Below are 16,986 nucleotides of genomic sequence, written 5' to 3'. Positions count from 1 at the left end.
ATATACTGCTCTCTGATCACACCTCCTAATTTTCCTTTCTCACTCTTGAACTTCTATTAACTCTAATCTTCAGTCCTATTACTCTATTCTCCTTCCAAATATTAGTCCCATCCAGATTTTACTGCCTTTTCTAATGTACGTCCAATAATGATCACATCAAACATTCTACCACTCTCTTGACAGTCTTGCTCCTTTGTCTTTTTACCACACCTACCACACAAGTGCTCCAGTATGGATTAATTCAGTTTCCCCTCTCCATTCTCACAGCTAAATCCTAAATAGTATTTGAAAAGATCACAAATTAGTACCATTACAAATTTCTGCACTCATCCCAAATGCACATTCTGCATTGCTCTGCAACCCCATTACATGCTGCTTATTAAACATTCCCCTTCCATTTCCCTTGGTCACCATTCTAAACTTTCACCACTCTCCTCATGCCCTTATTTTACCTTCACTGCTCCCTTTAGCATATGAATCTCATTTGATGGTATCTCTAGATTTGCAATTTATACCTCAGTAACACTAAACTACTTGTAGGTCCCTAAATAGGACTTGATTTATTTGCATATGCTGTTCCCTCTACCCAGAATACACTCCTCCAATTTGTCCAACCAGAAAACCTGTATTTACCCTTCAAATGTCAACTCAAACACTATTTCTCCTATGAAATCTTCCTCAATCCGCCCCCTTCTCCTATGTGCCCACCATACTCTGTGCCTCTGCCACTAGTTACAAAAATTATTGTTATTATTATATCGCACTGTAATTGCTTGCTTGTTTGTTTCTGCACAAGGCTATACGCTCCTTAAAGGAAAAGGATCTTTTTTTTTTTATTCCAGTTTTCTATCCCAAGTACCTAGTTGGCACCGGCTAATTGCATGCTAAAGGAATGAATTCTTCCTACTAAAGTATAATTCCTTGGGCCCAACATTATGTAGAAGAAATGAAATTTAGAGGTAATAAATTTATAAAAACCTTTGCTAAAATGAATGCGGCTGTGTCACTAATAACAGCAATAGTGAATTTCACATTTGCAACCCAATTGAAATGCTGTTATGTAAAACGTATTTCAAGTACATAATAGAAATCTTCTACTATAAAGATAACTAAACAGCTCGACTTCTGATACATCTGAATGGATAATGAACTCAGCGAACTTAAACCATATACTAGACAGCACAACTGACACTATGCTAAATGTCATTCTAACAATTAATCTGTATGATAATCCAGCCCTATATAAACACTGACATTCACAAAAGTATTTATCACAAATATCTTAAGAACACAAAAGAAAAACCAACAATGAAACCTGATCCTCACTCCCTGCCAAGCGTACACTTCTAAGTGGACAATTATTAAACTGTAAAGAGGCAATGTAATATTAAGCGAAAAGGATGTCCCAATAGATCACATACAACAAGATGCCCTTTTTATTAAGTTAAAACCAACTAAAATGAAAATGCATATACTTTGGGAAAATAAAAGGAAGTAAACACTGACTTCAGGATGATAGTGAACTTAATTGGAGGAAGGCCAAATGATGCATTACTGAAAGGACAATATGGTTTGATTACTACCGAAGCACTAGCTTGTTTGGGGTGGTAGATTCCCAGGTTATTATTACATTGCTTTTTAAGAGATAGAGAGAGAGAGAGAGAAAGGTAGATACACAAAGAGAAGGAGGGATGGAAGCAAGAAGAGAGGGAAAAGGGAGCAGAGAAAGAAAAGCGAAGAAGGAATAATAGATAGAAAGAAAAAAAACAGGTAAAAGTGGACCAAGCATAGACCAATGATGCAAGTGTGTTATGAACCAAGGATTATTGAATCTGCAATGAGATGACATGAAATGACATGACATGACATGAAATGAAGTGAAAATCAAAATTTCTCACAGCATGTAGGCTAATACTCAACCTATTATCTCTGGATCAAACTGAAGTCACTCATCCAGGTTATGATTTTTTTCTGCTTCCAATTCCCTGACACTTTCAATTGTGCTGCACAAGGCAACATGTTCTCCAACACATATGAGGTCTTCTGCTAACACCAATGGTCCTTCTGCTCAGAGAGTAGTCCCTCCAGGGGAGTGGGTGGAGGGGAGCAGCATAAACGGAAACCTTGCTGATTCACCAACTGGCTCTCTGCAATGGGGATGACAACTCCCACAAGCCTTTGAATACGCAATCAATGACTCCTATTCATTGATTCAGTACCTACCAAGTGCCAACTGTATGTCAAATGTTAGGATAAGCACTGAAATCCTTCAGACTTACAATTGGGACAGTCCTAAAAAATAGTTGAGTCTAGTCCACCACCTTTTAAAATTTAAAAATGTCAAGTCTCTGTTACAAAATTGAAAAAAACTGCTTCTCCCACAGACAAGATTTCATATGAGTGTGTTGCTGTTTTACCTGCTATCTCCAAAAGTGAGTTTACATGATCTCCTTCTGCCAGCTTCACAAATCCAACCTGATTTCCAAAAGTGCCAATCCCTTGAAAGGGCAAAGTTAAATGTTTTCCTTGGAGGAGTTCTTCTATGAATGGTTTCAATTCCAAAAGAGCATCAATACCACTAGTAAGAAATAATACATTTTTCAGTAACACATTAAGTAATAAAATATACAAAACCAAATAAGATACAAAGTACCAGTTTTAGAAAGATGAATTAATTTTGATATTTGTACTAATTATTTTAAGGTTCAAAATACCTTCTAAATCTAAACTTTATGATTAAAACTGATAGACAGTTTTTTTTTTTTTTTTTTTTGAGGCAGAGTCTCACTCTTTCGCCCAGGCTGGAGTGCAGTGGCGCGATCTCGGCTCACTGCAGGCTCCGCCCCCCCAGGGTTCACGCCATTCTCCTGCCTCAGCCTCCCGCGTAGCTGTGGAAGAAGAAATCTTTACCTAATTATAATTACTGTTAAAGGCATGAAAGTGGACACTATTTTACAGTTTACCAAAAGATTTTTAACCAAGTGAAATATTATATGAACAACTCAAAAAATTACTGAAAATATATCCCCAAAAACCGAGTACCTACAAGAGCTTACATTAGATTATGTGTCAAGTTCTAGATTCTTGATGAAAGTACTAATACTTTTACAGTACATATATTTGTGAGGCACTCTAATAAAAGTTAAAACACACTATCTCTTAAAATATAAGTCTCTATAATTAGATAATTTGCTATACTTAGACTCAAATAAAATACAAGTTTAATTATATTCCCCAATTGTAACTATGTAAGTTTGCCATATATACTTTAGCTATTTAGCCTATGCAATTATACGGCTGCACTGTGTTAGAAGTACGATATCTTTCCTTCTTCCTTCTTCTTTTCTTCTTCTTCTTTTCTCTCTCTGTCTCTTTCTGTCTCTTTCTTGCTTCTTTTTTTTCAGACAGGTTCTCTGTCACCCAAGCTGGAGTGCAGTGGTGTGACCTCCTGGGCTCAGGTGATCCTCCTGCCTCAGCCTCCTGAGTAGCTGGAATACACAGGTGTATGCCACCATGCCTGGCTATTTTTTTAAAATTATTTATAGAGAGGTCCCCTATGCTGCGAAAGCTGGTCTCAAACTCCTGGGCTCAAGTGATGCTCCCGCCTTGGCCTCTCAAATTGCTGGGATTACAGGTGTGAGCCACTGCATCCAGCCACACTTTCCTTAATAAAAACAAATGTTTACAATATTATTGAATTGGACATTATGAGATTTTTGATATTTGGAAAATTAGAATTACTTCTATCCTGAAGAGAATTTTGATATAGGTACTTTGAGAAAAAAATGAAATATCACTAGAGGGCAGCAATTACTTAAAAAAGAACGAAGCACATTCATACAGGGCTTTAAAACACCCTTCCAGTGGATTGCCATTCGTTTAAATTATTTTGATCAGTGATTTGTTCAGCCAAGTGTTTGAAAAAATCAGCATTTTCCTTGATCTTTCATATTTCCAAATTAGTCTTCAGGTAAAGTTTTTACCTGATTTTCATCTATGACTTCTATACTCAGTCTCATTTCTCTGAAAAATTACATAGCTATAAGTATGGTACATTTCTCATTTCCAAAATTGTAAAGTATTGTGCATTGGTCATTTCACTTTGGAAATGACCAATGCACAATACTTTAGTATATCTATGTAAATGTCAACATTTCTCATTGTACCTCCAAATCCAGTTTAAATTCACTATTACCTAACTGTAGTTATGTTCATCCAAACAGTGTACACACTTTTAAGTCAGTATTTTCCTTCACTGTGTGCTATGAATTAAAGCATGTGACAACAGAACAGCTACTCCTGGCTCATTTATAAGTTGGGGTAATTCAAGATATTTAAATGAAACTATATGTTAAAGCAGACCATGAGAAAGCTTAAGACTTTTCAGAGACAGTGAATTCTATGTCGTTATTCTTTAAAGAAATGTAGATGATCTAAATTCAGTCCATTTTTCCAGTTCTCTAGTAGTATAAATCAGTAAATTTGTGCTAATAAGATCCCACCGATTCACAGAGTAAGAAGGAATCAGTGACTACTGGGAGTATCACTAACTTTCTAATTATTTTAAATAGAATATGTTTTCAAGAGGGGCTTATGAAAAGGCTTCTTTAAGGTAAAGTAAGTAAAAAGTATATGCATATAAGAAACGAAATTCTCAAACTGGAGTTCAGACCCAAAGGTTGTATTTCAAACTAAGACAGGACATTTATAAGTCTTTTCAAATCAGCAGCCGGGCTTGGCCTAATATATTTCTATTCCTTTCTTCTACACTGTAAGGATACAAAGGAGTTTAGGTGACATCTGCCTCAAGAAATTAATGATTTTTTTTAAGTATCTGCACATTCCATATCCAGTCCACTGATCAGTATACAACAACTAAAACTTGATATCAGACTTTGAAAATTAGGAATCAATATAGGACAAGAAATGGACAATCTAGATGTCTAACATATTATACAGTATAGGATAAAAAGTTAAAAATCAGAGACTTTTAATAAATTGTTCACATAAACAATGTCTTCCCAGAAACCTCATCAATTCCATTCTAGCTGCCCCAAAGTGAGGTCACACCTTGAACCTCACCATCAATTAAAAGTTGACACCTCTGCCCCTCCAGAATAGGGGTGGACCCAAACCAATCAGCTAAAGGCCTTAATAGAAAAGACTGGAGTCCCCTAAGAAGGAATTCTGTCCCCAGACTGACTGAGGTCTTGAGACTACAACATCAACTCTTTCCTTCCAGACTGCCCTGCAGATTTCAGACTTCTCCCTCAATCATGGGAGACAATTCTTTAAAATAAATCTCTCGACATAAAGATATACATGTCTACACAGACAGATATAGATAGATATCTACATAGATACACTCCTGTTGGTGCTGTTTCTCTGGAGAATCCTGACCATTCAAACACGCACAGAGCACTGCTCCCTTCTCTCAACCTTTCATTTTGCGTAACATCTTCTTTGGATTCTCTTCTTTCAACAGCATCAGAGAACTGCTTTTTTCTTCTGACTGGCAAAGTGATCAGACAAAGTCATCAGACAAAGTCAGGCAAGTAAAATCTCTCCTCCTCTCTGTCCTTGCAGGATGCTCAAGGCTGCTTTGGGTACATCGGCTTGGGACAGATCCTAAGACTAACCTCTAAAGACATGAGGTTCTACTGTTCAAAAGACATAACTACAATAATCATAATGGGGTTAGATATTTTGAGTTATTAATTTCTTTCATCTTATCCCTTTTATTTTACCTTTTCCTCAACCCCTTCCTAATTCAAGCCTTGCTCCTCATTCCCTCAGGAGATAAAGCTGTCAAAGCAGAAAACAAAAGCAACCGCAATTCATCCTGGCTTTGGTTTTCCATAGATCTTAGGCTTGAACTTAATACAGTGAACTATATAGGAGGTAACAGAGGAAGGGAAAATCTAAGTACAGATAAGAGAGTCCCAGAAAACTGGGGGAAGAACAAGGTTTCTTCCAGACTGGAAAGCAGTAATCAATGACTTGTCTTCAACCTTTATGGCAGAACCCTGGCATGGGGGCGGTGGAGGGGGGTAGAGTACAGTGACTCTAAAAATGACTAAGATGAAACTGAAATTGTCCAATGGCCTAGTAAAATGGCAGCTCTTATAGCTAATAATAGAGTGCCTACTATGTGCCAGGCCCTAGGCAAAGAGCTCTTGCATGTATTGGTACTATTATTTTCTCCATTTACTTAGAAAGTACATTATTTGCCCAAAGTGAGGCAGATAATAAGAGGTGGTTGTGCCATGATTCCAGAATATGTATCTAGAATTTTAAGCTAAATGGTCAAGTCCAGAGTGCTTATATTTATGAGCATGGACAAAACAATTACATAACCAAGGGCTACCACTTGATAACCATAACCGAGTTTAAAAGTTTAGATTAAAAAGAATATTTATACAGTTTATTCTGTATATTAACTATTAATTGGAATAAATTGTATAGAGACTACTTCTTTAAAATTTAGAATGTCTCCTTGGGTTCTGCTGTGCTTACTCATATTAAAGTAATAATTTGGAAAATTATATTTAAGAAAGATATATTACTCACGTGTTTATTTCATCTTCATTTAATAATTGCATCACCAGCAGGGTAATATGAAAGGAACCATCACTGACCATTGCTTTGGCCAGTCGCTCATCTTGTTGTATTATTGCATTTTGCAGGATCTTAATTCCTTTTATAATCTAATAACACATACACACATACAAAAAAAATTCCAGTGATTAGGTAAGCAAAATGTAAAATCAAGAAGAAAAATAAGCAACAACCAAAATTAGAACAACGTTAAGATTCTTCAACCAAATGAATGCTTAATTGTCTACTTGTTCTCAAACAGATAGTTGACTTGGACAGCTTAAAAGGATGTGTAAGTTTTAAAGCATGATGATTGTCTATCTTAACAGTACTGAACCCAACACCCTTATTTTGCAGATCAGATTGCTACCTGACTGGAAAAACCTCTCAATGGCCCTGCATCTTTTCAGAAATGTGTCCTTGGAATACCCAATATGACTCAATAACTATGATCTTTCCTAAGAATAAGGCTTTATTCTTGCCACAGAAAGGTCAAGCCAGCAGACAACATTCCATTTCTGTTAGAAGCAATAATTATTTGTCTCCAAGTGAATGTGTCTGTGAACCCATTCCTCACGGCCTTTAAGATTTTTTACAACAGCAATAATTTCAGTAGAAATGACTACTGTCATTTTTCCAGACCTGTGGGGAGGGGCATTACCATGAAGAGTTGCAAAGAAGTTCAAATGCACACATTAGGAAAACAGAATCTGCATCCAGGAGAAATCCCCACAGACCTGGTCCACCACCTCCCTTCCTCTCTCAGCACCTGCTCCTCTGAAACAGGGAGAGGAATGATGCATCTTCCCTCCTCCACTTCCAGTTAGATGCAATTCTAGTCAACTTCTAAATGTGAGTACATTTGAAAGTAGTTTGAATACAAAATAGCAAACCCAGAAAAAAAAAACAACAGAGAAAAGAGAGCACAGAGAAGCCCTAAGGGAACAGAAGACAGAAGCCCTGAGGCAGCACAATAGAAAAAAAGGGAAAGAGTGGGGGCTGACAGTCAACGCAGAATCCATAAAAAAGCAGAGATAAGAAAAAACTGACTCATGAGCCTAGCAAACTGTTCTGATACCAAAGTAGCTGTTTTATCCTGAACAATGTTCCCATTATCTGCAGAATGTGATTGTGCAAATCATGAGATGCTGTCCTTGGATCTCACTTCCCATTGACAGACACTCTCTCCTTTGACCAAAACTTTAGTCAGGCCCCTCCGAGTCTTCTGCTTGACTAGGCCTAACCATGGGCTTCTCTCTCTGTCCTTGTCTGAATCTAGTTTGAACAAGAATGCTGCTATGTCAGTTTTAAGAAATCCCCCACCCTTGGTGTCTAACCACCCTCCATATCTGAGCTATCTTATCACCACAGCCTCCCTTCAGCAATAATCCTATCTGGTCTGTTTAGTCAGAAACCCCTCATCCTTCCTCTCAGTAATTTTCCATTCACTGACCTCCACTCTGCTCCGTGGTTATAAATCCCCATTTGTCCTTGTTGGAGTTGAGTCCAATTTCTCTCCCCAACTGAGAGACCCCATTGTAGTGATCCCTGTACCAGTCACCATGGCCCCTCTGGAATACGGTCTGTCATACCACCTTTAACAAGTGTCATGAATAACTTTTTCTTTAGCATCATGTACCTTTACAATAAATCCACATCACCCAAAATAACCTCAGCATTTCCCTGTTCCTTATAATCTGCAAGAGACCAACAGAGGAAATGGTGTTTTCTTAGTAGGAAGTTACACAATAACACCTAACATTTTCCAACACAAGATGTCATTTTTGTGACACCCAATAAAAGAATATTCATAGCCTAATAAATAAAATGTTCCAAACATAATGGTATACAAAAATCTTAGAGAGTCACAGTTTACTCTATACAGACAAAATGAAATTAAAAACTTCTTGAGGTCAATGTCTATCTCTTCTACACCACTGTCTCACCACAGTGCAGTGATGATAATAAAAAACAATATTTAAACAGCGGCAGCAGCAACTAACCTTTACTGTGTGCTCACTAGGTTCTAGGTATCATGGTGAATATTTTACATATATATTAGCTCAGTGTAGCCTCCCAACAGTCCTATGAGGTAGATACTGGTATTATCTCTGTTAAAATAAACTGAAACACAGACTTTAAAAATCCCAAGGCCATATATCCACCAAAGCTAAAAATAACCTGGGAAAAGAATAAACTACATACAAAAAAGATGAGAGAGGCACCTGGAGGAAAAGATCCAGGAAGGGTGAGGAGGAGAAGTAGCTAGAAAGCAATGGAATACGGAAAAAGACTAAGAGATGTACAAGGAGTTTGTTCATTTATGAGAAGGGGAAAGGGGAGAAGCAGAAATGTGGTCATGGACTTAAGAACTGAAACATCAAGGGAAGATATTTAAGGGGATTTTCAGAAAGTCTAACCAGTGCTATGGTTTGAATGTGTCCTCCGAAGTTCATGTGCTGGAAACTAGACCCCCAGTTCACAGTGTTGTGGGGTGAGGCCTAACCAGAGGTGTTTGGGTCATGGGGGCACTGCTCTCATGAATGGGTTAATGCTGTTACTGTGGAAGTGGGCTTCTTATAGAAGGATGAGTTCAGTCCGCTCTTGAGCCTGCTCACTTGCCACTCACTCTCTCCCTGACCCTCTCGTCTTCCACCATGGGACAAGAGCAGCAAGAAGGCTCTTGCCAGATGTTGGCTGGCTCCTCAATCTTGGATTTCCCAGCTGCCAGAATTGTGAGAAATAAACTGCTCTTTATGAATTATCCAGTCTCAGGTAGCACAAAATGGACTAAGACACTATGTAACAGAACACACTTGCTCTCAAAAAAAAGCCTTTAGTATAAGTCCACATTACTCCACAACTATTTTAAAGTTGAATTTTTGCATTGCCAAACTTACAGAGTTGCATTAAAGATCATTTAGAAAAGCTATATGAAAGTACTTTGTAAGCTCTTCACCATTTGCCAAATATATAAAGTACACAACAGCGCCAATATTATTCAAATCAGTGGTTTTCTACCAGGGCAATTTTGCCTCCCAGAGGACATTTGGCAATACCTATTTTTGGTTGTCATAATTGGATAGGGGATTGCTACTTGCACCTAGTAGTAGAATATTTGCATTTGCATTTTCATACTAACTTAGTCTTCATTCTAACTTCAAATATTAATTATATGTAAATTCAGGGCAATGTTCAAAATTCCATCCATTTGTATATTCCACATTCTGGTGAAATGTCTCACACAGTAAAATAGTTTTAGACCATTAATATCTTTGAATTATACAGTAGCATATAAAACTATAAGTAAAAACTGTAAAATAGTTTAAAGACTATTATTTCTCTCAAGTCACATAGTATTTATGCAAGATTAGCCTCAAACTTATAAAAATTTTAAGGTTAATCTTCAAGCAATGTATTTATAACAATGCTTTGATTCTCCAGATTAATTTATGTATTTCTTGATCTAACTGTAATATTTTTCATGCTTTTTATTCTTAATTACATTCTTAAAAAGTAAAAGAAAAGAAAGACACTTTAGAGTCTTCTTTATATGTCATATTTTAAAAATACCAATGACATCAAAGGCCAAAGGAAACTAATTTTTACAACCATTATTTAAAATTCTACAAGGTCATTAAAGCTTATCTGTCACCATAATCCCCAGCCATTGGCAGTGCTGCACAAAGCACATTTTTAAAACCTAATACTATAAAGTCAAATTCAAATAAGACAGTGAAAGAAACTTGTAAAAATAAAAACTTTACTTAAATCTTAAATATTTCATTCACTAAGTAATTTGAGTTAAGAGAATAAAAGCTGATATTCATCTGCTAAATATCACCACTGTCATATTCCATATGCCTAAAAATAATGCAATTAGAAAATTTGTTTTCATATCTTTTAAGCTTTCTAATTGAATCAAATCATATATGAGTTCAAAGGAAATGCCTTAAAGTTAGCATGCCTCTACATGAGAGAAAAGAGTTACAGTCTAGGGAAAATGTCTTTGACCTCATCTTTTGATACTGTTCTTGGAATTTTCCTAAACTGTCATTTTTTTTTTAATTTTTTTTTATTATTATACTTTAGGTTTTAGGGTACATGTGCACAATGTGCAGGTTTGTTACATATGTATCCATGTGCCATGTTGTTTTGCTGCACCCATTAACTCGTCATTTAGCGTTAGGTATATCTCCTAATGCTGTCCCTCCCCCCTCCCCCCACCCCACAACAGTCTCCGGAGTGTGATGTTCCCCTTCCTGTGTCCTTGAGTTCTCATTGTTCAATTCCCACCGATGAGTGTTATTAACACAAATATTGTTCCCAAATTTGTTGCCTCATTAAGATTTATTAGAATTATCACACTAATTTGCTACCTAATTTTTCTTTATTTTTTTTGCTTGCCCACAACTATAAAAAGAACTTGAAAAACTGATGATATAGCAATAACTGGAGTAAAAGTAAAAAAAATCCTCAAATAATGTTCTATATCTACCAGATGCCTAACATAACCATGATGACATCAAATACTTTTACTATTATTTTCCAGAAAAGAACTGAATGCACTAATCTATGTCCATATTGTCCTAAGACCAGTAATTTTCACATTGCAAAATTATGCAATACATAAGTAAATGTAACAAATGCCTTTTAAAATCCCTGAAGAGGCTGGGCATGGTGGCTCACACCTCTAATCCCAACATTTTGGGAAGCTGAGAAGGAAGGATCACTTGAGCCCAGGAGATTAAGACCAGCCTGGGCAACATAGTGAGACTTCATCTCTATTTTAAAAAAAGGAAAAGAAAAGAAAAGAAGGAGATAAAATAAAACCGCTGAAGAAAATCTTTTTCTTCCATTAGTATATTTTTAAAACATAGGAAAGAAAGAAAGAGAAAATAAAATCGCTGAAGAAAACCTTTTTCTTCCATTAGTATATTTTTAAAACATACCAAAAAATACCAAAAAAATTAATACACTCCTAATTTCAATCAGCTTCTGACTGTTCTTTGATTTTTTCAATGTTGATTCTTACTACCTCTCAAAAGAAGGCATATAAAACAATATATGGGTAAATCCAGCTAGAATTAATTAAACAATTCTAGCCATTTAAGAAACATTTAGGATTTACTGTACCCCCATCAAAATGTTTTCTTCTTTTCTTTTTAAACTAACACGCAATTGAAAGTTAATGGAAACACATACTTTCACATACTTCCAATTAGGATATTTGTATGCAGCCATCCTAATCCATTTTCCAATTCTATTGCTTAAAATATGAAATCAAGATTTTCCACTAGTAAAGAATTCCAAACTTCTAAGAATGTGTTTAAAATCAAAGACCAGTGGAATTCTGGATACTTTTTTCTTTAAAACTAGATGCCAACATGTAGAGGCCAAAAGTAGAGCAACTCATTGTGAATGTGCTAGCTTCCAAAAGCTTGTTTGCAGGTCACTTAATTGGAACTTGGAATATAGTCTTCCATTGAAACAATGTTATAAATGCTAATTCTTTTCCCAAGCCTTCCCACAAAAGCTCATAAGTAGTTTAAAAAGAAAATTAACATTAGACACTTTAAAACAAACAAAAATGTGCTTATGCAGAATATACAAAATATAACTCCTAATCTTGCCTGATTCCTACATCTCTTCCCCATATTTGTATGTAAGCTTTCTAAGTGGTTAACTACAAATAAATCTCTTGAAAGGGAAACATTAAATTATTTGGTTTCAAGGTCATTTGAAACCTGCATTTCTCTCTATTATAAGTTACCCTACCTCCTCCAAAATCAGTAACTGCTGTTGAACCTGTATTTTGAAACCACCATTACATTGTATTTATTATTTTTACGTGTTCTGGTTATAACTTGGAATGACAGAAACACGCTTTTGCCATGAAACAACAGCAGAGAGAGGAAGAGCGAGAGCGAGAAAGCGTGTGTGTATGCACACCTACTCTTGAACAAACACCAGTCTAGGTATGGGCATGCACTAAAAATCTTGTGAGGAAGACAAGTGTCAAGTTGCAGGGATGACAAATGACATACAGAAAGCTGTGAAAGCCTTTAGCTGACAGGAATGGGGCAAGGAAAGGGATAGTTGATCTAGACGAGGTGGTCATGGGTAGAGAGGTTTGCGCTGAGATTCCGGCATTAACAAAACCAAGAGGAGCAAAGAGAAAACTCCAGCCAGAGAAGGCTTTTCCTGGGGCCGAGGGAACCTGGCAAGCCCAAGGAAGGGTAGAAGAGCTCGGGCAGAAAAAGCAAGGGCTGAAGGAGAGACGAACAACAGACAAAACCTCAGAGAACATGGAAAAGAGGTTGTCTTTATCCTATCGATGGGAAAATCCTGAAGTATATAAGCAGGTTGGTGACATGGCTAGATTTGGGTTTAGGAAATAGTCATGTGAAGGAGGTATTATCACCCACCTCATTTTACACCTGAACAAACTGAAACTTGAAAAATTTAGGTAACCTGACCTACATATGCAGCAGAGTCTGTGACTCAGCTGGTATTAACAAGTCTGTCAGACCCAAAGCCTGTACTCTTTCCAGCATTTACACAACTTTACAGGGGTAGAGAGGCAGAAACAAAGGCTACAGCAGGTTAAAGAATGAAAACTAAAAGCTGCGGACAGGACTCTCATCCCCTTTCTCCCTTCACCTTTGTGATGCAAAGCCTAGAAGTTAGTGGTGGAAGGAAAGAATTTTTCTCTCCTCCTTCCTCTCAATCCCCTTCCCCACCTTCCCTATCCCATCAGCACATCATCCCACCAGTCTTCTCCAGAAGGGGTAAGAAGCCATAACGCAGCTAGGAGGGGAGAGAGGGCAGACATGGGGGTGATGCAGAAATGCTGTTCAGTCTCCCCTAGGAGCAAGGAATACAGGTGAAGGGAGAAGCTGAAAATGAGCAGCCTATGGAAAGCAACAACCAGAGGTGTTCATCAAACACCTAGATTGAGAGACTCTGTCAAATCAAAATACAGAACCTGGATTCTCTTCCAATCACAAATCATGTGTCTGTAGGGAAGTCACTTCAACTGTCTGACATTCAGTGTCCTTAGGACCTGGCTTCTATCTGGCTGCTCATGAAAGCAGCAGCAACTTTCACTCCCTGAGCTCTTCTAATCCCCATAGGTATACGTGATCCTAAATTTCAAACCAAACAACTTGCAAGTATTTTAATAAAATGTATAATTGCTGATTACACTAACTTTGTATTGCCTAAACACTTTTAAGGAGTATTGCACTACGACTTTTAATTTTTTTTTTTTTTTTTTTTTTAAATACAGTCTGGCTCTGTCACCCAGGCTGGAGTGCAGTGGCACAATCTTGGCTCACTGCAACCTGTGCCTCCTGGACTCAAGCAATCCTCCCACCTCAGCCTCCCAAGTAGCTAGGACCACAGGTGTGAGCCACCATACCCGGCTAGTTTTTGTATATTTAGTAAAGACGGGGTTTTGCCATGTTGCACAGGCTGGTCTCAAACTCCTGGGCTCGAGGGATCCATCCACCTCAGCTTCCCAAAGTGCTGGGATTACAGGCATGAGCCACCACACCTGGCCCTTATTAGGGCTTTTAGGAAGTATTCCTCAACCAAAGGAATCAAATATGTATCAGTAAAATCAGAATATGATTCTTCAGTACATCAAATCTAAAATCTTATATGGCTAGGTAACTCTTCTCTTGTTACGTATATTTTCTCCCCAGCTAAACTGTGTCTCACAGACTAGATATTTCCTAGAATGACCCAACATAATTTATTTTTTCTTTTGATATTTATTTCTTTCATTTTAATTTTCATTTGATTTTTAACAATTTGTTAGCATTCCCTAGAGACATTCTAGTTAAACAAGGGGAAAGGCAATGTGGAAATGTGACTGGTCAAAGAGATTATCACCTACAATCAAACAGAAATTCAAATCTGGCTCTTAAATTGGGCCAAGGGGTAAAAACAGTCAGTCTTCCAAGTGAGGTGTTCTTTCCTGAGGGATTTTAATTCCTACCTCACCGCTTCAGTAGTTGTAATGAGATGCAGTAGTTTTCTCTCTCATGGGTTTCTCAGTATGGAGCTAACTGGCTGGTTCCATTTCCTATTATTTATTACATTAATTTTTCAGATTTTAATAGATTTTTACCAAGTTTAATGGTGCAATATTAAGTTGTTACAATACTGAGTAATTTTTTAAAGAAACTATATTGAAATAATCACTATAATAAACAAGATTAAGCAGCAAGAAACCCCAGTTTACCTTCCCAACAGAGATCTCAGAATCCTCTTTTCTCAACTGGTCACTGCTCTCTACTTCCAAAAGGTCCCTCAGATAAAATGAACAAACACTTGCAAATGACCTTGACACGCCATCTGGCAACACTTTTTCAAGTGGATTTTGCAAAATTACTGTTTAAATATGATTGTCTAAATATTTTTGGAGGCTGAGGTGGAAAGACTGCTTGAGTCCAGGAGTTCAAAGCTGCAGTGAGCTATGACTGTGCCACTGCACTCCAGCCTGGGTGCCAGAGCAAGATCCTGTCTCAGAAAAATAAAAGCTATTTTCCAAACTTGTTGTTTAAATACATTTCTATTACTTACATGGAAATATTCCCTGGACAGTCCTGCTAAAATGCCACCAAAGACTCTTAAAAGCTGAGAGCAAATGGGCTCATAAGCATTTAGTGTACTTTAAATTTAGAATAAAATTTCACAGTAAAAATAGTTTTCTAAAAATAGCACCTCTTTGTTGGTGATTGGAATGGATAGGAAATAGTTGGGTTGATAATCTTTTCGTTTTTTTTTCCTCTTCTTTACTTGATCACTCTTGATCCACTCATTTTCTTGACTTCTCTTCAAATTTATTTGAGGTTCATCAGTGACTAGAGGAAAAAAGTCAAACAATACGTCTAATACATTTAAACAAAGATAATACAGTCAGAAAAAAAACAAGCAATATATAAGTAGCAATCATTCATCAGTGTCATTTTCAAATCTAAAGCAGAAGTTTGCAAACATTTCTGTAAAGGACCTCATAGTAAATAGTTTAGGCACTGCAGATGACATAGTCTCTGCCGTTAACTACTCATCTCTGCTGTAGACAAAACATAAATGAGTGGGTATAGTTGTGTTCCTGCTTTATTTTCAAAGCAGGGTAGTTAACCAGATTTGGCCTGAGGGCCATAGTGAGCTGACTCATGATCTGAAGCACAGCTCCCGGCACCACAATGTTCATAACACTAAGAAAGATCATTTCTTCAACCATCCTGTATAGGTATGTTTGTAACTTCTAATGTATAACCCCACTGCCACACAAAGTTTTGGTCTGGGGCCACTGTCACACTATATACTATTTGTTGCAAAAATTAAGAGAATGCTTTGGAAACTTCCATAGCAATGGGGCAGAATAATTTGGTCTGCTGAATTTTGATTCCTACTTTGTAGTCTTTTCTTTTATTTCATTTTCTAATAATTTCACTTTTATTGTATTTTACAAAAGTATCCATTGGCAACAAACAGGAAATTTTTTTAAAAAACTGATCCTTGGCCAGGCTCAGTGGCTCACGCCTGTAATCCCAGCACTTTGGGAGGCCAAGGTGGGCGGATCACGAGGTCAGGAGATCAAGACCGTCCTGGCTAATATGGTGAAACCTCGTCTCTACTAAAAATATAAAAAATTAGCCGGGCGTGGTGGCGGGCACCTGTAGTCCCAGCTACTTGGGAGGCTGAGGCAGGAGAATGGCGTGAACCGAGGAGGCGGAGCTTGCAGTGAGCCGAGATGGCGCCACTGCACTACAGCCTGGGCGACACAGGGAGACTCTGTCTCAAAAATAAAAAATAAAAATAAATAAATAAAATAAAATAAACTGATCCTTAACGAAAGGTAATTTGAGAAGCATTTACAATACCACTTTTTAAAGTAATCCTTGTAAGACTCATTTACAACATCTAACAATTCTAATTATGAAGCATGCTCCCAGAAATAATTACTAAATCTGTGTGAAATGCCGTCATCTTTTTTTTTTTTAACAGATTCTATCAGGGCTTCCATATGCACGCAAAACTACAATCCATTAATTAAGCTTCCAAGCCATGTCTTCTTGAATAGTAGTTTACTGTTCAAAATAGAGTTCCTCTGCAGGAACAATCTGCAGGTCAATCTGCAGGGCATGGTGGCTCACGCCTGTAATCCCAGCACTTTGGGAGGCTGAAGCAGGAAGACCACTTGAGGTCAAGAGTGTGAGACCAGCCTGGGCAATAAGGTGAAACCCCATCTCCTCTAAAAATACAAAAATTAGCCAGTCATGGTAGCACATGCCTGTAGTCTCAGCTACTTGGGAGGGTGAGGCACAAAATCACTTGAACCCAGGAGGCAGAGGTTGCAGTTACCCAAGACAA

General features: G+C 37.4%; 1 protein-coding gene across 4 annotated transcripts in view; it reads right to left on the bottom strand.

Moving 5' to 3' along the window:
• AKAP7 (A-kinase anchoring protein 7) overlaps nucleotides 1–16,986 on the bottom strand; it is a 157,144-nt gene that overhangs the window by 117,147 nt on the left and 23,011 nt on the right. For all 4 annotated transcript variants that reach the window (XR_008654285.2, XM_055264097.2, XM_055264087.2 and 1 more), the window contains exons 3-5: nucleotides 15,331–15,470; nucleotides 6,571–6,707; nucleotides 2,418–2,578 (exon numbers count right to left, since the gene is read on the bottom strand). Coding sequence is in view for 3 of the 4 variants with exons in the window: in XM_055264097.2 (XP_055120072.2) it covers nucleotides 2,418–2,578; nucleotides 6,571–6,707; nucleotides 15,331–15,470 (438 nt within the window). In the remaining variant the exon portion in view is untranslated. The remainder of the gene's footprint in view (nucleotides 1–2,417; nucleotides 2,579–6,570; nucleotides 6,708–15,330; nucleotides 15,471–16,986) is intronic.

The sequence above is a fragment of the Symphalangus syndactylus genome, chromosome 2, assembly GCF_028878055.3.
Source record: "Symphalangus syndactylus isolate Jambi chromosome 2, NHGRI_mSymSyn1-v2.1_pri, whole genome shotgun sequence".
Lineage (NCBI taxonomy): Eukaryota > Metazoa > Chordata > Mammalia > Primates > Hylobatidae > Symphalangus > Symphalangus syndactylus.
Note: the sequence above shows the minus strand (reverse complement) of the source record. Positions and strands in the feature narration are given on the sequence as shown.